Source organism: Oryctolagus cuniculus, chromosome 9 (genome assembly GCF_051225735.1).
Source record: "Oryctolagus cuniculus isolate XC-2025 breed Fujian yellow rabbit chromosome 9, ASM5122573v1, whole genome shotgun sequence".
In the NCBI taxonomy this organism is placed as follows: Eukaryota; Metazoa; Chordata; class Mammalia; order Lagomorpha; family Leporidae; genus Oryctolagus; species Oryctolagus cuniculus.
The window spans coordinates 83486253-83508631 of NC_142875.1; the positions used below are offsets into that span (position 1 = coordinate 83486253).

Sequence of the window (22379 nt, forward strand, 5' to 3'; positions counted from 1 at the left end):
GGAGGGGTACATGACACATCATCATCATTAGTAGGCAATAACATGATTATTTGTTCGAAATATCTCTGCAAAAAAGTACCCATTAAATATAAGCTCACTGAAATCTATGAAGCACTGGCTAAGCAGCAGGCCCACAAGCACTACCAGATTCCAAAGAGAGAGTCACCAGGCAGCTCACCCAGGATGAGTTCATTCCCAAGTTCAGCAACAGAGCCTCAGGTCAGAGGCCCACTGGACTAACACTCTCTTTGCTCAAAAGGACAAAGATATTAAGAACATGGATGTTAGGAGCGATGTCCAAAAAGTGCAAATTACTTTTGACTCTGAACTCAATTCTCTTCCTAATTAGTTTTTCAATATGCCTTTGCAAAATAAGTCCTAATATGCATTGCTTATCAAATGATTTGCAATGGGATTTACTGGTGTACATTATATATCGAAGGGTGCATAATCACATCTACTAGCAGCTGAGAGCATTTACTATTGATTTAAAAAATAAAATGATCCCTGGCTGGACTCGCAGAAGAGGAGAGGGTTGGATGGCCTGCTGCCACTTACTCTAGCTACTGCGGGGAGAGAGGACACAGGAACCCCCGGGCCCTCACAGCCACCTCAGACACTGCCCATGGAGAAGCAGCTCAAAGGCTCAGACTCAGGGCACCCCTTAAGATAGTTCTGAGGCACCGGCGCTGTGGCAAAGTGGGTTAACGACCTGGCCTGAAGTGCTGGCATCCCATATGGGGGCTGGTTTGAGACCCGGCTGCTCCACTTCCGATCCAGCTCTCTGCTGTGGCCTGGGAGAGCAGTAGAGAATGGCCCAAGTCCTTGGGCCCCTGCACCACGTGGGAGACCCAGAAGAAGCTCCTGGCTCCTGGCTTCGGATAGGCAGAACTCCGGCCATTGTGGCCAATTGGGAAGTGAACCAGCGGATGGAAGACCTCTCTCTCTCTCTCTCTCTTTCTCTCTCTCTCTTTCTCTCTCTCTTTCTGCCTCTCCTCTCTTTGTGTAACTCTGACTTTCAAACAAATAAATCTTTTTTTTTTTTTTAAAGATAGTTCTGAAAACCATCTGGTATTGTTCCCAGTAACTCCCACCTACCACGTGGTTTCTGTCGTTGACTAATGTTTGTAGCCTTTTAGGGAAAAAATTTCTGTTGAAATGCTTGGAACTTGTGACTCCCCAGAGCTACCAGCCAGTAGCACATGTTTCCAGTGCCTATAAGTGTTCTGTGTGATATGCCAAGGTTATGGATAATGGAGCATCACTGGCTCTTAAGATGACCTTAAAACTAGTGTGGCTAGAAATCTAGGTGCAGGACAAGCCAACAATGAATGGGACAAGTCTTGCAACCCTAGCCCTGGGAATTGTGGCTCCCACATGGAGAAATTGGTATTCTATAGGAAGGGTGTCTCTACCTGCTGCACCACACCCCAGACACAGGCTGTGTGAAGGTGGGTTCTGGGGGCTTAGGCTGCGAGGAGACTGCCCATGTGCTCTCTGCACAGGAGCTGTGAAGCCCAGGGAGAGGGAGAGAGGGGCTGTGTGGGAGACGGGAAGAGGAGGGACAGGACCCAAAGACAGACACAGCCAAGGGCTCTGACAGTGCGTCAACCCGGAGGCAGAATGCACAGTGTGCATTTGAAAGGTGTGAGGGTGTGAGAGGAGCAGCATGGGTAAACAGCAGAGGCAAGCTGACACCAGGCTGCAAAAGGTCCCAAATGTCTAGTGCACACAGACCAGGCTGGGCCCGTGGGGAGTGGGACCATCCGAGAGGAAGACCCAGGAAAGGCAAAGTCAGGACCCAGGCTTGCTTTCATGTCAAAGATGAAGTCTTATTCTTCATGGATGCCCAGTATTTATCACATGAATAGATCCCATTAAATATTTACTAAGATAATGAGTGAACAACAGAAGCCTAGAAACGTTAATCACTATGGATTAATCATACCCGAGGCGCACTCTACTGATGGCCTGTGTGATGCACGCTTCAGGGAACTCCTAGTAAACTAGAGTGTTCATGCCATAGTGTGGGCAAGGCTTTCCAGCTAGTGCTCTGGTTGCTGTTCTAAAACTTCATGCAACTGAGCTTCTTCAGGAATCATAAAGAAGAGAGGTTCCCAACTCAGAGAGATCCAACCGAAAGCTGAACCCCAACCCCCACAGCAGTGCTGACATCATAGATGAGAAAAACACTGCCCAAAGTCAGCAGTACCTGCCCCAAATCAGCAGTACCCCCAAGGGTTGAGCTGCTACCAGACAGCTTCCCTGCCCCCCAAGGGCTCACTCCCTGGTCTCTTTCTTTTTCATCTGCCAACTAAACTACAACACTAGTTTATCACAAGGAAGGAAACCAGCCCATTTAAAATAAGGTATGGGGTGGAGGTTTGGCACAGAGATTAGGAAGCTGGGGGCCGGTGCTGTGGTGTAGCGGGTAAAGCCGTCACCCACAGAGCCGGCATCCTATATGGGCGCTGGTTTGTGTCCCAGCTGCTCCACTTCTGATTCAGCTCTCTGCCATGGCCTGAGAAAACAGTAGAAGATGGCCCAAGTCCTTGGGCCCCTGCACCCACAAGGGAGATGTAAAGGAAACTCCTTGCTCCTGGCTTTGGATCACTGTAGCTCGGCCGTTGCAGCCAACTGGGGAGTGAACCAGTGGATGGAAGCCCTCTCCCCTCCCCCCCCCCACGCCTCTCTTTCTCTCTCTGTGTAACTCTTTCAAATAAATCAATCAATCTTTTAAAAAAGAAGAAGAAGCTGCTTGAGAAGCCAACATCTCGTATCAGAGTGCCTGGGTTTTAGTCCCAGCTCCAATCCTGATTCCAGCTCCCTGCTAGTGCACACCCTGGGTGTCGCTCCCCCTCTTCGTGGAGGAATGACACAGGACCCTGTGCTGTTCTTTTGTCTGCTCGGCCCTTCCCGGGTTTGCTGCTGGTCCTTCCCGGGTTGGCTGCCGATCCTTCCACCTCCGTGGAAGGGCGGCTACCCCTGCCACTTTCCCCACTTCCGCGGGGGAGCGGCACACCGCCGGCCGGCTCTCTCGGGGGCTGCTCAGATGTTATCCGGATGTTCCTCTTAGGTGTTCCTGGTGCATGTTGTCTCTCTCCTCCTTTATAGTCCTCTTCCACCAATCCCAACTCTGCTACCCACACGCCAAGCACGCTGCTCTCCTCCAATCAGGAGCAGGATCAGTTCCTGCAGGTTATTGGTCGAACTGGAGGCAGCTGCGTAGAAGCTGTTTACTCCTCTCCCAGCGCCATATTGTGGGAGAGCAGATGCATAGAATAAGTCTTAATTCCAGTAACTTAGTCTAGTCCGAGTTGCTCCCCACACCTGGGCAATATCAAGTGATGGCTGAAGTAGCTGGAACCCTCCCATCCATGTGGGAGATCTGGATTGAGTTTCCAGCTCCTAGCTTTGGCCTGGCTCAGTCCAGGCTGTTGCAGGAATTTGGAGAGTGAACCAATGGATAAGTACTCTCTCTGTGTCTCTCTCTCATCTTTCTTTCAAATAAAATATATATTTTTAAAAAAACATTAGGTATGGCATTTGTAGAAAGACCTATTTTAAAAGCAAGGCGTAAGCAAGGACCATTCTGATTCACTAGGACTGTGGGTGCATAATCAAGAGCCAAGCGGGAAGTAGTTCTGATGCCTTCACCAGCTGATCTAAGTCACCCAAGCCAGGTTCGTCAGGCCTGAATGTAGAAACATGCACCTGCCAGTGCTCTGACTCATCTGCACAAATCCGATGATAAGGATGCAAAGCTGTGCATCAGAAACTTCAAGAATTACCTACACACAAAAATGACGATGACAGTGTCCTGTGAGGAGTCCTACCAGGGAGGGAAGGACCCACAGCAAAGCCACTGACCCAAAGCTGGGGCTCAGAGAAGGCTTCTGGGAGATAAACAGGAGCCCTTGTCTAAGGTTGAAATTACAGGGGGACATAGGCTGCAAGGGGGAATGGAAAGGCGTTCCCCAGGGAGGAAGCAGTGAGCCCGCAGGGGTGCAGTGAGGCTGGAGGAGGAACAGCAATACAGCCTTCTCTGCGTACGTAGTTGCTGGCACAGGTGAGCAAGAATGCTGGCAGGAACCAGGCGCTACGGATCTTATAGGTGAAGGTTCTTAGCTTTCATCCCAAGGACAACAGGAACTCCATGAGGGCGTGTAGGTCATAAGGGGACATCCATCAGCACATCCAGAAACTCACTATGACAGTAGCATGGGACAGAAGGGAAAAAACTGGAAACCAGAACTGGATGGCAGGTCATCCCCGAGAGAGGCGTTGGTAGCTTGATTAAACCGGGGCCATGGGGAGGGAGAGAGGCAGATGGAGCTGAGAGATTTAGGAGGGAGTCTTGGCAGGTGCTGGGTATTTACCTACGCATGGGGAAATCGTAATTTACTCTAGCTGAATGAGTGACTTTGACCAGAAGCTCAAAGACATCTTTTAAGAATGCTGACATTTCATGTGCTGCTTCCATGACCGTACTGCTTGTCTGCAGAAATCTTTTCATTGTGTAGCCATCTAACTTCCAAAAGGGCACTTCCCAGTATAGGCATTTAGCCTGCTGGCTAGGATGCCCATGTGCCATATTTGAGTCCTGACTCCAGCTCATGCCAAGTCAGACCCAAGGAAGCAGAGGTGATGGCTCAAGTAATTGGGTTCCTGCCACCCACATGAGAGAGCTGGAGCAATCTCTCAGCTCCCAGCTTCAGCCCCAGGCCAGCCCTGGCATGGTGGGCATTGGGGAGTGAGCCAGGAGATCGTCCATTGCTCTCTTTTTCTGTCTGTCCTGTTGTCTGCCTCTCAGATAAATATATATAAAAAAAAGATACCCCCATACATCCTCCCCATCATTCAGCAGAGAAGTACTGCTTTGTTCCAGGCGCTACACCAGACCCTGAGGGAATGAAGGCCTTTGGGGAGCTTGCCGAATAGTGGAAGCAAGAGCAAAATTAAAACTACAAAAGGCGGGAACGGTAACACACGACTTCAAAATATGAAACACCGGGCGAAAACCAATGGGACAGTGACACGTCTCTTCAGATAAAATAAGAAGGAAAGAAACTGGCAAAAGAGGGGGACATAGAGGCTGGGATCTACGGAATGACAAAGGGAACCCACAGAAGGCTTTGGGGAAGAGCACTGGGGACCAAGGGGACAGGGTGCACAGGGGCATATGGTGGGAGAGAGCTTGGCATCTTACAGGAACTTGAATGAGGCCCTTGTGGCCGGAAAGCAGCAAGTGAAGAGGATGGGCAAGGGAGGATGGCGAGGTGCTTCCAAGGATCCATCCAACAGCACCTTGAGAATCCAGAGAAGGAACTAGAATTCGGGTTTTTCCCCAAGGTGCAATTGGACAGCCAGCGAAAGGAAGCAATAGAATAGTGTGATCCGATTTAGAGAACTGGAAAGTCTTCCAGGTGCCATGGGGTAAAGGTACAGGAGGACCAGTTGCCAGGGAAGGAAAGGGTGGTGAGTTGGCTGCTTCATGGAAATTCTACTCAGTACCACAGTGCAGGAGACTGAGGGTCAGAGGAGAGGTTGGGGAAGGAGTACGCCGGCAGAGTTTGCTCTTAATGGAATCAGGAATTGTACTAGTTAGCAGGCAAATAGAAAAATGACCAGAAAGAAGGAACGAATGGGGGAACGGGGCGAGTGTGAAGCACAGAGCACAGAGAGAAAGAAGAACATTCCAAGGACGCGTGAGCACTGGGCAGGACGCAGACAGGAGGAGCTGGACACGGAGGAATGCGGTCAATGACTGGACGGGACGCGAAAGCAGATGAGAAGCAGCGGAGAAGCTGAAGGGTCAGCGGCGCGTCCATTCAACCCAGTGGATCGAATCCACTCATTTAGGACCCCTCCCTTGCAGAACTTCAGAATGATCACAGATTACAAACACGACACATCTTCACTAACTTTGGTTTCCTTTGAAAGGCAGAGAATGCTGATAAAGGTCATCCATCCACAGGTTCACTCTCCAAATGTTCACAACAGCCAGGGCTGGACCAGGCAGAAGTCAGGATCTCCAAGCTCAGTCCACATGAGTGACAGGGACCCACATCCGGGAGCCATCACTGCTGCCTCCCAGGGGGAGCAGTAGCAGGAAGCTGGATCGGCAGTGGAGGAGAAGGGACTGGAACCAGGCACTCTAGCATGGAATGCAGGTGTCATACACGGTGAATTAAGTGCTGCGACAAGTGGTCGTCCCACACATTTCTGCAGGATGGAGATCAAATCGGGATGTAGCAACTGGATGAGCCAAGCTGAGGAAGCTGAAACGTAGGTGACTTCAGAAAGGAACAAAGAAGCAAACTGAACCACACTGCAGAACTCCAGCAGATGCAAACCCAAACAGAACAGGTGCAGTGGAAGGCGGGGAGCGAGGCTCGGGGCTGGAAGCACAGGCTGGGCTGCCAGCGGGGATGCACAGAGTGTTTCCCTACATCACCACATTAAGCCCATGTAGCCATATGAGGCCCTTCCTGCTGTGGTTGGATGCCCCCTCCAAATCTCAGGTTGAAATTAAGTTGCCGTTTTGACAGTGTTAGGAGATGGGACCTTGCAGGGGTCATTAGGTCGTGAGGGTCCTGCCCTGAGAATGGGTTAAGGAGATCACTGAGGGGGTTAGTGTTCTCCGGAGTGAGCTCCTGATAAAAGTGTAGGTGCAACCCTCACCCTTCCTCTCTGAGGAGCTGTCACCATCTTGCGTTGCAGCAGGAAGACCCTTCAGACACAGCCCCTCAACCTTGGCTTTGAGCTTCCAGAAGGAGCCAAATAAACTTCTAGTGTTTATGGTTTACCCAGTATGTGGCTTCTGCTACAGCAGAAAAAATGAGGCTCAAACACTTCCTAACCAGTTTATCCCCCACAAAACTGAACCAAAGATGCTCTGGACCCAGGGATGCTCGCCACAGTAGGAATGGGATGTTGGGTCGGGGAAGAGGGGTCATGGGCAGTCTGCACACCAGCTGGAAGACCCAAGCCCCACCCTTCCCCAGTCATGCTCTCAGGATGTCCACAGTCATGTGTTTCCTTCTCACTGGCCCGCAAACACAGCACTCAGGAGTTCCTCATCGCCTAAACCAATCACCAACCAACAAGTCTCTGCATAATTAACAAGCAGATGTGAGTGCTGTACCTTCCTGCTTTGTAGGTTTTCTGAGCTCTGGAGCTTAATGTTCTGGGTGCGTCCACTTTGAGAAAAAGAAGGACCCCTTGGGGCTGACACTGTGGTGTAGTAGGTAAAGCTGTCGCCTGCAGTGCCAGCATCCCTTATGGGCACCGGTTCAAGTCTCGACTGCTCCACTTCCAATCCAGCTCTCTGCTATGGCCTGGGAAAGTAGTAGAAGACAGCAGACGTCCTTGGGCCCTGCACCCTTGTGGGAGACCCGGAGGAAGCTCTTGGCTCCTGGTTTCGGATGGGCACAGCTCCAGCTGTTGTGGCCAACTGAGAAGTGAAGCAGTGGATGGGAGATCTCTCTCTCTCTCTCTCTGCCTCTCCTTTCTTCTCTGTGTAACTCTTTTAATAAATAAATCCATCTGAAAGAAAGAAAGAAAGAGAAGAGCCCACAGAAATAAGTTTAAGTTTGGTTAGCTTCTTAGTAGCTCCACCTCTGCTCCCTTGTAAATACGAACAGGTAGCCAAATTTCCATTAGTCTGTGGGATACTCAGAGGAACCAGGAGCAATGCAAGGAACAGATGAAAATGCTAAGAATTTAGTGTATCATCAATGCCCTAAAAATTTTAAGAGAATTACTGTACTTATAAAGCAAGAACAGGTTGCTGTTTTTAAAAAATAATGAGAGAGAGGAAGAAAGAGCTTAGAAAGTAAAACTAGGAGAACTGAAAATTCAACAAGGGCAGATGCTGAGCCTAGCAGTTAGGACACTGGTGAAGATGCTTGCATCCTACATCAAAGTGCCTGGTTTTGATTCCTCGCTCTGGTTCCTGACTCCAGATTCTTGCTAATGCACATTCTGGGAGCCAGCAAGTAATCAGTCAATTACTTGGGTCCCTCATACCAATACCATATACCTAGATTGCGTTCTTGGCTCCCATATTCAGTCCTGCCCAAGCCTGGCCACTCCAAGCATTTGGATGGTGGACCAGTCAATGGGATCTCTTCTCTTCTCTTCTCTTCTCTTCTCTTCTCTTCTCTTCTCTTCTCTTCTCTTCTCTTCTCTTCTCTTTCCCTCACCTCATCTCTCTGTCTCTTCAGATAAATAAATTTTTAAAAATTCAATAGAAGAAGAAAAAAATTCAATAGAAGAGTTGGATTAAAAAGCAAAACATTTTCAAATAAATAGAACAAAAGTACAAATAGCAAGGCCCTAGGAGAGAAAAGGTAATTAGAAGATCAATCCAACTAGCAGCAGTCAGAGAAAAGAAAAGAGAGAAGAACAAAGGACTGATGCGGGGTGGGGGTGGGGGGATCTTTCAGAACTGTAGGATGTGAACTGAAGGGGCCCTGAAAGGCCCAACATAATGACAAGATTCACCAAGGCAAATAATGATGAAATTTCAGAAAGTCAGAAATAAAGTGTTTCTAAGAGGGGAACCTATAAAAGGACCAGGAATTGAGACGGCATCGGTCTCCTATGTAGAAATGCTGGGTGCTAGAAGACATATGGAAGAATGCCTTTGGAGGGAAATGACTCTCGACTATCACTTAAATGTAATGAGGAGAACGGCATCTTTAGGTTGGCAAGAACAAACTCAAAACATGTCCGCCTGTGCGCTCTTTCTTAGGAAGCTACAAGAAGATGTGCTTCAGTAAACTGAGGGAGGAGGGGGGAAAGGAGGAGGCAGATGTGGACTCAGGAAGCTGGGGATCCCAGGCAGGAGAGAGACAAAAGCAGTTCCCAGAATAATGACAAAGCGAGTCACAGGGCATGAGTGGGCAACAACCTGCAGAGCAAGTCCAGGCTAGAGGCCAAGAAGGAAGGGTATCAGAAAAGACCTCCAGCAAAAACCTTCGAATGGCTGGAATGTCGGAAACTGTGCTTGGGAAAAAAAAAATCTCAGTAAATGGGTGACAAATATTTGGGAAAATTAGTGAGGGCACATAGAAAATTAAGCATATGGGGAAAAGGTATTAACTCTGACAATAAGAAATAAAAAGAAAAGTAAAATAAACAATTGTGAAATGCAACCTAACTCAGCAGTGTGTGTTACATAAGTGTAATCTAGCATATTGTGATCCCAATATGTCATATTATCATCATCCAAAGATAAGTGTTACCAATCAAGTTTTGCCAAAAACATGTAACATAAGTCCATTGAGACGATGGATGGAGGGGGAGTATGAAGGAGTTATGGAAAGGCCAAGTCCTCCACTACCATAACAGCACATGAAACAATTCCTAAAATTGATGAATCAAGGAAGTGCTATAGAAGCGATTATTTAAAAAGATGGAGGATCACGTAAGAACAAAGAGTTGAAAGGACTGAAATTGGTTAACAATGGGAAGCTGGGTTAGGGCTGGGGTGTGGGGCAGGGCACAAAGAACAGCTGCTATTTCTTCATAAGCTCTTGAGTAATCAGGGTTTCATAAAAGTAAATTATCATTTTCAGTAACCAACAAGTTAAGAATGGGAAGCAGTATGTGTAATGGAATTTCAGCTGTGAGGAAGCTGAAGCTTGGTTTTGACAAGGGGAGCCAAATTGCCTGGGTTCCAAGCCTAGAGTCCGCCTGTCGCTAGCTGGGTGACCCCGTGAGGGTGGCTTACCCTCTGAGCTTCAGAGTCCTGCTCCAGGGCTGGGAGTACAGCTCCCTGGGTTGCTGTCAAGGGCTCAGTAAACAACAGCAGTCTACAAAGAGGGAGCAGAGCAATGTGGAGTGGCTCCAGGGAGATACAGGGTCCAGGGACGCTCTTGCCTTGGTTTTCAATGGTGCTCACTGCAGCCAGTGTGTGTGCCAGGAGTGCAGGAGTAATCCCCGAGAGGGAGAGATGATGCAGCAGAAACAGCAGAGGGGAGACAGAGCCTCGGCGCCTGCGGCCTGAGCAGGGGGCGGAGCACACAGGCCCTGGGAGGCTCAGCCTTGTCCTGCCGCGTCTCTCAGTCCCAGGAAGCTGTGGACTTGCACGTTCCCTGCTTGTGTTCAGATCCCATATGGCAGCCAGCCCTCAGCTGTTGCCACTGCATTGTCACAGACAGAACACCCATGCTCCACCTGGAGCCAATTGATCACAAGGCTTGCAGCAGAAACCAGAGTGCGCTGTTTTCTCCAAAACTGAGGGAAAGCAAGGCTCCTCTGGGTTTTGAACTACCTGTAATCAACTTTCACGAATCCTCAGTGAAGCGCCTTGCATCCTGATATACACGAACAGAATGCATCAGCAAATATGACATTTCTAGAAAATGTATCTTTATGCATCAAATGCGTGTTGGGCCCCTGAGAAAAATGGGCACAAAGCAGTGACAAAGTTATGCCGTCATCTCTATGCTACAGAAAACTGTCAAGGGGGCAGGGTCAGGTGAATCACAGAACAATCCAGACCCTTCCAGGGGAAAATACGAATAGCAGAACTCCCATCCCAGGAGGTATATGTTGTTTCAGGAGGCAGATGAAGAGAGTGCTGGGTTTTGTCTCTGCACAGGCAGAAAATAAGAAGACCCTGTTTCACCACCATCCCATCCCAAGGCAGGCAGCTGGCTCCTCTCATTCCCTTCTCCCTAGCACCTGTCAATCACTGGCCCTTATCATTCCTTCATTTGTTCAATCATTTCTTTTCATCACATAGGGTGAGCCCCCTGGAATGGGTGCTGGTGAGCCAAGAGCCACAGTGCCCACCCATGAAGTGGCTTATCCCCCACGACGCCCACCCCAACACCCTGCATGTGACGCCTGGAGATGCACCCCCACTGCCCTGCTTCACGTCACCACGCACCTCCCTAGGCTGCTGGAGCAGTCTGTGGCTGGCCTTGCTCCTCCGGCCAGGGCCACCTTCCTTCTGCATTTGCAGCCGGTGGGGGTGGGGCGGGAGCTTCTGAAGCTCACAGCTGAACTGTGTCATCTCCCCCGCCCCGTAAAAACCTTTGAGTTGCTCCTGGAATGAACCCCAAACTCTAGCATGCCTTATGCCACCCTTCAAGACTGCATTCCCTCTGCTCTCACGGGTCCTTTCTTTCATTCCATCCTCGCCCCCAAGTCCACCCTATGCATCCCGAAGTTCTTTCAGTTCCTCAAATGCTTGTTGAAGCCTTCAGGGCCCCAGCACAGCACACTCCCCTGGGCCTTTGCCTGGCTAATGTCTCTTCAGCAGTCAGGCCCGGGAAGGGAAGTCTTTTCTGAGCTATACTTGGCTCCCTCACCCCAGTGGGCCACATGTTCCATTCTTGCACCCACAGCAACCTGCGTTTCTGACTAGGTGCAGCTTCTGACTCTTGACTGCTTATGAAGTGCCCTGTGTCATGTCTACACTGCAGATTCTTTGCAGCCAACCACTATGACTCCAGGGCCAGCACACGACCAGGGAAAGGCAAAGAACAAACAGGTTTACCTTTTGATATGTCCACAAAGTCTCTCTTAGTACAGGAAACAAACTGATTTGATAGTGCCCTCTGAACTTCTTCCACGGAAGCAGGGATTTTCCAAGGGAGGCAGGTACTTGGTGCTGTCCTTGGTTGACTTTTAGGTAGTGTCCAAAGAAACAAGTCCTATCAATGCAAACACAGTTTTCAAAAAAAAATCCATGTGGGTTCACCCAATAGATCAAGAATATCAGCATTTCAGAATACAGAGTCTTTGGAATCCTTTACACCCCAGCATCATACTGCTGGCGCATGCATGCAGGCAGCCTGTCACTGGGAGCTGTGGGATTCCCTAGCTATAATCCAAGCATTCAATGCACATCTTTGCTTTTCCATATTGATGACAAGGAAACGCAATTCCAGCTCCAAAGAGTTGTGATTCCAACCAGAATTCCCTCACAGACAAAACTGGAGGAGGAGGGCAGTGTTGTAGCACAGCAGGCTAAGCCGTCACTTGTGAGGCCCCCATCTCATATTGGAATACCTGGAAGGGAGTCCCGGCTCCACCACTTCCATTCCACTTCCTGTTATTGCATCCTGGGAGGCAGCAGATGATGACTTGGGCCCCTGCCACTCCCATGGGAGACCCAGATGGAGTTCCAGCCTCCTGGCTTTGGCCTGGCCCAGCCCCAGCTGTTGCAGGCATTTGGGGAGTGAACCAGCACATAGAATATCCATCTCCATCTCTCTCTCTCTCTCTCTCTCTCTGCCTTTTAACTAGGGTGAAAATAAACAATCATTTAAGAAAAACCAAAGGGGGAAGAAAACTCATGTTAATTCTAGACCTGGCAGAGACTGCGGCTGATTCCCCTGGGAGCCCCAGAGAGAAACCCTGTGTCCCCTGCAGAGGCCTCAGGGGCAGCCTGGAGAACTTTTTAAAGGTCTTTTTTGAAAACCCCCCTGGTGGATAGAGAAGTGGTTAGGAATAAATGGGAGAAGGACCATGCACCCCATGGTTGTAGATGACAGATCTTGGCAATATATTCAAAGTCATGCTCATGGGATGTTGACACTGTACAACAGATATGCTGGTAGCATCTTACTTGATTGGGGTGAGATTTGTGGTGCCTGCTTCTTCTTGAAGTCCCGGTTGTAAGCAAGTCTTCCTTAGAATATGATTTCCAAACATATTCATCATTGTACAGGGTCTGATTGGGTATAGGGTCACTAAGTGAATACGTATATCCTAATCTTCGGATACTTTTTTGACTATAAGGAAACAGTAGAAGTTACAGTAAGTGATTAAATGCCAAATCTCACAATAGTATACATCCCAAATCCTTTTACTTGTTAGATGTTTTTAAAAATTGACAGACTTAAGATTCCCTTGAAAAGAAATAACCTGTGTCTTAGGATGGCTCTTAACGTAAGTATGAGATGCCTAAGTTGAAATAACAAATAATAACTACCTGAAATTGATTTTGTTAATTTTTTTTTAAAATTGGATATTCTCCTATACAATGCAATCAAATTTGGTGCAAAGTAGTCCAGTTGATAAAATGAAAACTGAAGTATTCCAACTAATAAAAGGAAAAGCCATGAGAATTAGCATATAACTGGTTTGCAAGCCTCTAGTGAAATCATGCACCAGGGCAATGACCAACAGTGATCACTTACAACTAAAAGAGGAGCCACCACGTATTGTGGGCTTCTGGATGAATGCACAGAACATCACCTATGAATATTTGACCAAAATTTGGGACCTGAGGAATGGGCATTTGGCCTGATGGTTAAGATGCCTGCATCCCATATTGCAGTACCTGGGTTTGATACCCGACTCAGGCTCCTGATACCAGCGTGGTGCTAATGTGCACCCCAGGAGGCAGTAGGCATGATCAAGTGACTGGGTTCCTGCCACCTATGTGGGAGACCTGGACTGAGCTCCTAGTTTTGGCCCTGGTCCAGTCCTGGCCAGCAAGTTTTATAAAGATTCATTGCATAAAGCTGGTAGATAGAACTCTTGAGATTTTTTTTTTTTTCAGATTTTGTTTTCATCACTCGATAAGGTATTTAAACTGTATTTTTAGTCTGATCACATTATAAAATATTTACTCCAACATAGCCAAATGTTCATTTTATTTTTGTTATTAATTTAATAATAAATCAAAGTATATTTTGGTTTGTCAGATCAATTAATCTTCCCTGTACATAACTTTCTTTTTCATTAAATCATCGCGAATGCTCAATTAGATATCTAATGAAATTGAGATTTTTACATGATTATTGCTTACTCCAGAAAGTCAAGCACCAGAGTTCTATATACATGAGAACACATTAACTAAGGGACATTATGTATTTTTTATCATACTCCTCACTTCACGGATAACTTTCACATTTAGCTGCACATTTCACGGCATACTTTTGTGACTTGGAAATGATTAATCATTCCAGACTTGAATCTTTCTTACATTTCCTCTGTCTACTCACAGCAATCTTCCCTGAAGTATGCATCCTATAATGTAGTTTTCAGTAGTTTCTATAATTTTCCTTAAAATATGCTAACATTTATTTGAACCAGAAGTGTAGTTAAGATTTTAGTTTGGCGAGAGAGAAACCTACTTTCGCTCATCTGTTTGACAACAAGGACTGATTCTGCCAATAAGGTAAAGAAGATGTCGACTGAATGAGCTAAATAACCTGCAGTTCCAAGATTTTGATAAAAATATACTGAAAGCATGTGAAGATAAAAAGCTTTCAAAAATATGGTATCAGAAAATATTTGTTAAAATTAATGTTTTCACTTTGCAAGTTCTTTTAAGTGTACAGTGTTGAACAGATTACTCCAAGTGGAAGAGTAGCAGGTGTAATTTATCCGTCATTTGTTAAGGTGTGCCTTCCGGTATATTTCTCAGAAACTGATATGGGGCTAATTCAATATCTGGATGACAAATCATCACATTGGACGCTTCCAAGAAAACAGAAGGGGCACCCAGTCGCCCTGTTGTCAGCTGATCATTCATTAAAACTCATTTCATGATTTCTGGCGTGGAAGTCAGAGTTCAGAGTGTTTAGCAAAAAACTGCTACACCAAGACTCCCTGCATTCACATCTATAGAGAGACATGAGCAAGATTCTTCAGCACTATCAACTGAACAAAAGAGCAGCAGAAAAAAACGGATGCTGATTGCAGTCTCATTCTAAAAATAACAACCCTCAAAACTGACTCTGTGAACTAATTGAAAAACAAAACGGCCCCACTTAGCTCATTAAAGTGCAGTTCCAAAAAATATACTTTGTAGTTAGTAATTATTAACACTGAAATGTATTTATTGCTTTGAGCAATTGTGATCTAAAAATAATTGTGATAACTCAATACTTAGTCATCTAACATGCTTAAAAATTAATTTCAATTAATATATGAAAATAATTGCAAAGTGGTATAATAGACTGATCAATAAGCTACTTTCAAACATAAAATTTATTACAGCAGGAGAAAAGTCTACAGAGGAAGTCGAGTGGGAATGAGTTCAGCAAGGAAAGAGAATGAAATAAATCAATTAGGAGAGTGTTTGTTTTTTAAAGGGGTTTGCGAGTGTTAATTTGCCAAGGCATTTAGAGTACCCATTGGTTCTATTAAGAGTTGTAGTTGAAAAGTCAATATTTAGGATGGGCTGGAAGTTTTCTTTTACAACCATAAAAATTTATGCTGAAAACTTTTATGAGACCCTTCCACATAATGGGGTTGAAGACCACTGGCCCAGAATCTGGTTTTGGCTCGCTCTCCTCCCAAACAGTTCTTCAGACACTGCTACTGTCAGGGAACCCGGCCCATTCACTGCAGTCAGAGGGTCAATGCCCCAGTGAAGGGAGACAACGCAGCTCAGCAGGAAGACCAGCAGCTCAGAAACCAGGGTCTGGGAGCCTTGCGCTTTTGGGAAGTCAATCAAACACGGAGGGGAAAATTAATGAAGGTTATTGAGTTCTTTGCACAAGTACCAGGGCTTTGTGTCCTGGTGGAGACAGCGCCCCCACCACCACCAGGCAGGGCTCAGCAGTCCCCCACCAGCCGTGAACAGCCTCAGATGCTCTGTGACTTGTCTAAGGCAGGGAAGCTAGGTAGGGTTCCAGCAGAGAGCTAAGGTTAGACTCTGTTCCGGCTGATTCCACACCCACGTTCTTGCCAAAATCCACTTAACTTCTCAATAACATGCACTTGTTCATTTTGTTTTTGAGATGGAGGCAGGGAGGGATGGAGGGAGGAAAAGCTCCCAGCCACCAGTTCATCCCCGGAAGGCTCACAATGGTTGGCTCTGGGTCGAGACCAGAGCTGGGAGCCAGGAACTCAATCCAGGCCTCGCACATGAGCAGCAGGAACTGAATTACTTGAGCCACCAGCTCTGCCTGCCAGGTCTGCATTAGCAGGAAACTGGGAGTCAGGAGAGGGAGCCGGGGAGTGAACCCAGGTACTCCATTATGGAACACAGGTGTCCCAACCATTGCCTTAACCCCTGGGCCAAATGCCTGCTTCCTGCCCAGATCCTCTTTATTGGAAACAATTTACAGAGGAACCACAGGTCGTTGGAGTCGCTCAGGGATGGTCTCACACCTACTGGTAATGCAAGGAAAGTTGACCGGCTCCACCAGTCCCTCTCGCACTCCCCAGTTGATGAACTTAGACAGGCAGCTGAAGGACCCTCGGGTCAGGTAGAATTGGGCGAGACAAGAAGCTGCCAACAAGGCCATCGCTGGAGGAGTGGATGTACTGACAACAGGACTGTGGCTTTCTCCCCTTTTCCAAGACTGGGGCTGGGGGTGGTTGTGATAAAGACTCAACCACTCAACCACGTGTTCAATGGCCAGGGCCTGCCTACTACTATACATACAGAAGGGAATGGATTCAAGTCATACCTAATGTTTCGGTAACACAATCCTATTGACCAATACACTGGGTCAGTTGTAACCCACAACACACAATATGAGAATTTTCTTGGCTTTCCTCTAAGAGGTTTGGATACTATTTGAGGAGGGGAAATGTTCTCTCTGGTGCTTGGGGAGCTGTGCACACCGTAGCTCCCACCTTAGTGCATTTTTATAAGTCCTCTCTAATTAGCCTATTTGTTTTGGATTCTGAATAACAAGTGAACAATGTAGAGTGTGTATATCAACCTGACGCAAGCAGAGATCTACCGGATTAATGCAGGCGCTGCTCCTGTTTTCGGTGTGAATGCAGTCCGCATGGTGGTGGCATAGGAATCCCAGTGGCTTTCACCTGCTAAAGGAAAGATAAAGCAGTTCTAGACGAGGTGACCCAGGATATTTTGATCGAATTCTTGTTTGGCAATCAAAATCACTTGTGCAAGAGGGGAAGCACCTTGGATAGTAATTTAACGTTAGAGTCCAAGGAAACAAAAGGCAACTCCCAGCATCTAATAGGAAATAAGGGAAGCTCAACTTCATGGGAAAAAGGCCCTGCTGCTCTTCCTGAGCACTCCTGCAGGCTATTTTAAGGGATTCAAGCCGCACATTAAATATATAAAGAAGGCAGTCGTCCATTTCAAATTCTATCTCAGGATGCCTACTTAAGGTACCAGTGGGCACTGGTGTGTTTGAACCTATCAGCTTTTCATTCACCACATTAGATTAACTGTGTTACACAGGAAATGATGTGACAACAGGGAAGCGTTTCAGACTTGCCAAGTTCTATCCTGGACATCAGGGACACACCTTCTCCTTGCTTCTTCCTCTTCCTACCTGTTATCACCCTCCTCCCTAACCCTCATCCCAGGCAGCCCTTGCTAACAACCACACTTGTCTCTTTCCATCCCTGTATACATATGGATGTAATCACATGCAGATTTTATAGACATATATAAATGTTCTGGCCTTTTTTTTTTTTTTTGACAAAATTGAGCTCCCATGACACCAAGTATCCTGTTCTTGTATCTGTTACTAACAGTGTCCTATGGAATTAACTTCCAGCTCATCTGGAGTGGCTCTAATTCATTCTTTGGAATGTCTGCACAGTCATTCAGTGTCAATGTCATTTCAGTCTATGAGTTGGGCGGGATCAACAAGGGACAGAGTTGAGTTAGAGGATAAGTCCAGAGGCTGATGCCTGGGCCTCTTGGAGAGGAGGAGGAGGAGCAGCCAGCAAAGGCGGCCGAGGAGAAGGGTCAGCAAGGCGAGGAGAAGCCCGCAGTGGGAGGCCTCCTAAAGGCAGAGGAAGCAAGGGTTTCAGAGGAGGGGGGATCACCCACGGCAAATGCTCCCAGATGGTTCCTGAGGAAGTAAGTGCCATTAGGTGGACAGGAGCAACAATAGCTGCTCTGCCCCTGCTTCCTGCTCTCCACAGGGTACCACCAAACAGCTTGGCAATATAGTAGTCCCCCTCATCTACGGTGTCCCGTTCTGCAGTGTTCTGCAGTGTTAGTTACCTGGTGGTCAGCTGTGGCCGAAAACGATTATATGGGGGCCGGCACTGTGGCGGAGTGGGTAGAGCCACTGCCTGAGATGCCAGCATCCCATATGGGTTGCAGTTCATATCCTGGCTGCTCCACTTCTGATCCAGCTCCCTGCTAATGGCCTTGGAAAGCAGTGGAAGATGGCCCAAGGTGTTTGGAGACCCACAAGGGAGACCTGGAAGAAGCTCCTAGCTCCTTGCAGCCATCTGGGGAGTGAACCAGTGTATGGAAGCTTGCTCTCTCTCTCTCTCCTGCTCTCTGTGTGTGTGTGTGTGTGTGTCCCTCTCTCTGTAACTTTTTCAAATAAGTAAATAAATCTTTAAGAAGAAAAGAAAAAAATTAAATGGAAAATTCTAAAAATTAATCATTTTAAATTGCTGCCATTCTGCTTAGGTAAAAGGAAGTCTCACCAGGTCTCTCAGTTCTGCCCAGGATGTGACCCATCCATTTATCCAGAGTGTCCACGCTGTGGAAGCTACCCACCCACTCGTTAGTCACTTGGCAGGTAGCGCAGTGTTTGTATCTAGGATCCAGTACTATCCATGGAATCACACATCCACCTGGAAGTCTTAGAACATAGTCCTCACTATGCATATTTAAAATTTACAGTTTACTCACTATCTCATTCTTCACATCTGGTCAATTACCTATCACTCTCTCCTTTCCACAGGAACCCGGGTTAACATGTCTTCATTTTTAAAAAGATGTGCTTATTTATTTATTTGAAAGTGGGAGGGAGGGAGAGAGGGAGAGAGAGATCTTCCAGCCACTGGTTCATTCCCCAAATGGCCACAATAGCCAGGGCTGAGCAAGTCAAAACCAGGAGCCAAGAATGCTGTCTGGGTCTCCCACGTGGACAGCAGGGGCCCAAGTAGTTGGGTCATCATCTGCTGCCTCCCAGGTCCATCAGCAAGGGGCTGGATCAGGTGTAGCAACAGAAACTCTGATGTAAGATGTGGGTGTCCCAAGTGGTAGCTTCACCCATGTGCCACAACACCTGGCAACGTATCTCTACGTTGTGAACAAACGGTGCTGACTAGGCTCTGGGCCCTCATTCCTAGAATACTGTGGCCACCTCACTGCCTGTGCATTTGTCTCTCCTCCTGTAGCCTATCACAATTGCCACAAAGTATTTTTCTTCAGTTTCCCAGCATTTTGAAAAGCTTATGACCCTCACCTGTGAACTTCTTAATATTCATTCCCCCATCTCTTGTTGATAGTTGTTTTAAGATTTACTTATTTATTTGAAAGGCAGAGCATGAGAGAGAGAAAGAGAGAGTGCTTTTATCCACTGATTCACTCCCCAAATGCCTGCAATAGCCAGGGGCTGGGTCAGGCTAAATCCAGGAGCTCAGAAATCCATCCAGGTCTCCCACATGGGTGGCTGGAACTCAAGCACTTGGGTCATCTTCTGCTGCTTTCCCAGGTGCATTAGCGATGGGAGCTGGATCAGAAGTGGAGCAGCCAGGACTGAGGCTTCCATACAGGATGCTGGCATTGCAGGTGGCCTAGACAGCTGCGTGTTGATAGCTTCACAGACCCTCACATCCAGTCAGGTAGTCGGATCTGCCCATCTGTGACTCCCTCCTACTGCCTACCCACAGTTCAAGTGTGATCTCCACTCAGAATTTCTCCCAGAGGGCCGGCGCCACGGCTCACTTGGCTAATCCTCCGCCTGCAGTGCCGGCACCCCGGGTTCTAATCCCGGTTGCCCCTCTTCCAGGCCAGCTCTCTGCTGTGGCCTGGGAGGGCAGTGGAGGATGGCCCAAGTGCTTGGGCCCTGAACCCACATGGGAGACCAGGAGGAAGCACCTGGCTCCTGGCTTTGGATCGGCGCAGCGCGCTGGCCGTAGCGGCCATTTGGTGGGTGAACAAACAGAAAAGGAAGACCTTTCTCTCTGTCTCTCTCATTGTCTAACTCTGCCTGTCAGAAAAAAAAAAAGAAAAGAAAAAAAAATTTCTCCCAGAGAACTGAGGTCTTGGCTCCAGTGTCCACACCCTGTGCCTGTGCTGACCCCACTCTGGCTGTCTCCTCAGACTCCTGGTGGAGTGGGAATCACGTTATTCCCACATCAGAAGTAAAGGTCCTGGTGGGAACTCTGCCTGTGGACAGTATGGGAAGCAGCGCTGTGGCCGACAGCTAACGGGACTAGGGTCTGTAGGCTGGAGTTCTGTGAGGGTCAGGAAGGAATTTGAGCACAGAGCCCATGAGTCCTTTGGCCCTCTTTTTCTTTTATTCACAAACCCAGGCCAAGGACTTTCCTGGTTGGCTCAAATATGCTTCAAAAGCCCCAGAGGAACAGCACTGCCCGTGGCACCCTGGCAGCAGCTGAGTGGGCTAGCAAGCTGCCCTTCCCGGGGCCCCATCTGCAGTCTCTCCCCTTCTCGGGAGAGGCTGGGGCTGGCAGCTGGCATCTGTCAATCGCTCAGTGCCTGTTCCCTTTCTAGGAGTCTGCAGAGTCATAGCTGGCCGCCTGCCCCCGGGTCCTCCCTCGCCCCATGTCACTTAAGGACACACTCCTATTCCCTCCCACTCCCTAATCTGAATCTACTAGGATGCACAATGAAACTCCCTTTAATTTTGTATTAATGATTTTTTGTTACAATCTTTCTTACCAGGTCTGCATTTCTTTGCATTCTACATCTACTGGAAATCCTTTTGAAGATAAAATATGCCACGGGAATTGAACCTCTTCATCAATAGAAATGTTCTTTTAAAAATCCGTAATATACCTCCCCAATCATTCTAATTTTCAAATAAATATTAAGCATTATTTTTAAAAAGGGGTGGGCATTCTGGTGCAGTGAGTTAAGTTGCCCCTTATGATGCTCGGATCCCATCTTGGAGGGCCTGGTTCCAGTCCCCGATACTCTGGTTCCCAACCAGCTTTCTGCTAATGCATCATGGGAAGCAGCAGACGATGGCTCAAGTACTTGGGCCCCTGCCACCCGTGTGGGAGACCCAGATAGGGTTCTGGGTTCTTGACTTCTGACTGGCCCAGGCTTGGCTGTTGCAGGCATTTGGGGAGTGAATCCGTAGAAGGAAGATCTCTCTCGCTTGCTCGCTCGCTCGCTCGCTCTCTCTCTCTCTCTCCCTCCCACACTGGTTCGATCTGTGGGTGTGTGTGGCTCTCCCTTTTAATAAGCAAAAACAAGTTTATGACAAATCCGTAATGACAAGATTGGAAAGTATCCTGGGTGTGTGCTCTGGGTGTCACTGCTTGCTTCCGCCTCTCCCCCAGGGGTGAGTATCTACGTGTCTTTCCCGGCAGCTTCATGTCCATCTTTCCCATGATTCTGTCTCTTCCTTTCTTGTTCTTGGATCCTTACCATGGAGCAAGCCCTGTGCTCCGCACCAGGATCCAGAGCCTGGACCTCTGCCTTGGAGAAGACCCCAGCTAGGAAGGGACTGTGTATGCATGAACACAAGTCTGTGCTGCTATCCTGCAGGTCTTGGGCACCTGAGGAATCTCCCACTCTTCCTGCTTGGATAAGAGGAGACAGCAAGGGTAGGTCCAGGAGGGACTCCATCCAGTAGGTGGCATCCGAGCTGAGACTTAGCACAGTAGGAGTTTGACAGAGAAACAGGAAGGCATGGAATAAAGTACTTTACAGAGAAAGTGAAGTAGCAGGAGGTATGAGAGTCAGACTTGAGACAGATAAGCCAATGTGACTGAAGCAAAGAAAGGGCTCATGAAAGGCAGACGAGGCCTCACTTGCCCTGGCACCTGCTACCCCCTAAATTCTTGGCCCGCTAACCTTGGACCCCACTGGAGGTATTTGCCATTAAAAAATACACACAAGGGCATTCCAAAGCCCTTGTAGGAAGTGGCACTTAAAAATAAATATATTTTTGGGCTGGCGTTCTGGTGCAGTAGGTTAATCCTCCACCTGCAGCGCCAGCATCCCATATGGGTGTCGGTTCTAGTCCCGGCTGCTCCTCTTCCAATCCAGCTCTCTGTTATGGCCTGGGAAAGCAGTAGAAGATGGTCCAGGCACTTGGGTCACGGCACCCATGTGGGAGACCCAGAGGAAGCTCCTGGCTCCTGGCTTCGGATTAACTTAGCTCCAGCCATTGCGGCCATTTGGGGAGTGAACCAGTGGATAGAAGACCTTTCTCTCTGTCTCTCCCTCTCTCTATCTGTAACTCTACCTCTCAAATAAATAAAATCTTTTTTTTAAATAAGTATATTTTGGTGCAAAACAGTTGAAACCCATGCACATGTCGGATTTTAAATTTTGTGGAAATGCGTACTACTAATAAACTATGCAAGAGTGAGTGTTGTGGTGCAGTGGGTTAAGCCACCACTTGTTACACAGGCATGCCATATGGGAGTGCTGGTTCAAGTCTTGGCTACTCTGTCTCAGATCCAGCTCCCTGATAATGCACCTGGAAAAATAAATAGGGTGGCCCAAGTACTTAGACCCCTGC

General features: G+C 47.8%; 1 protein-coding gene across 2 annotated transcripts in view; it reads right to left on the reverse strand.

Annotated features, from left to right (window-relative positions):
- The window catches only part of TEX26 (testis expressed 26), a 44087-nt gene that overhangs the window by 18564 nt on the left and 3144 nt on the right, over positions 1 to 22379 (reverse strand). Inside the window, exons 2-4 of one of the 2 annotated variants that reach the window (XM_008273525.5) lie at positions 16674 to 16755; positions 12590 to 12755; positions 11516 to 11672 (exon numbers count right to left, since the gene is read on the reverse strand). In XM_008273525.5, coding sequence (XP_008271747.2) covers positions 11516 to 11672; positions 12590 to 12755; positions 16674 to 16755 — 405 coding nt within the window. Of the gene's footprint in view, positions 1 to 11515; positions 11673 to 12589; positions 12756 to 16673; positions 16759 to 22379 lie in introns of both variants that reach the window. The other variant, XM_002720608.6, reaches the window with a different exon arrangement.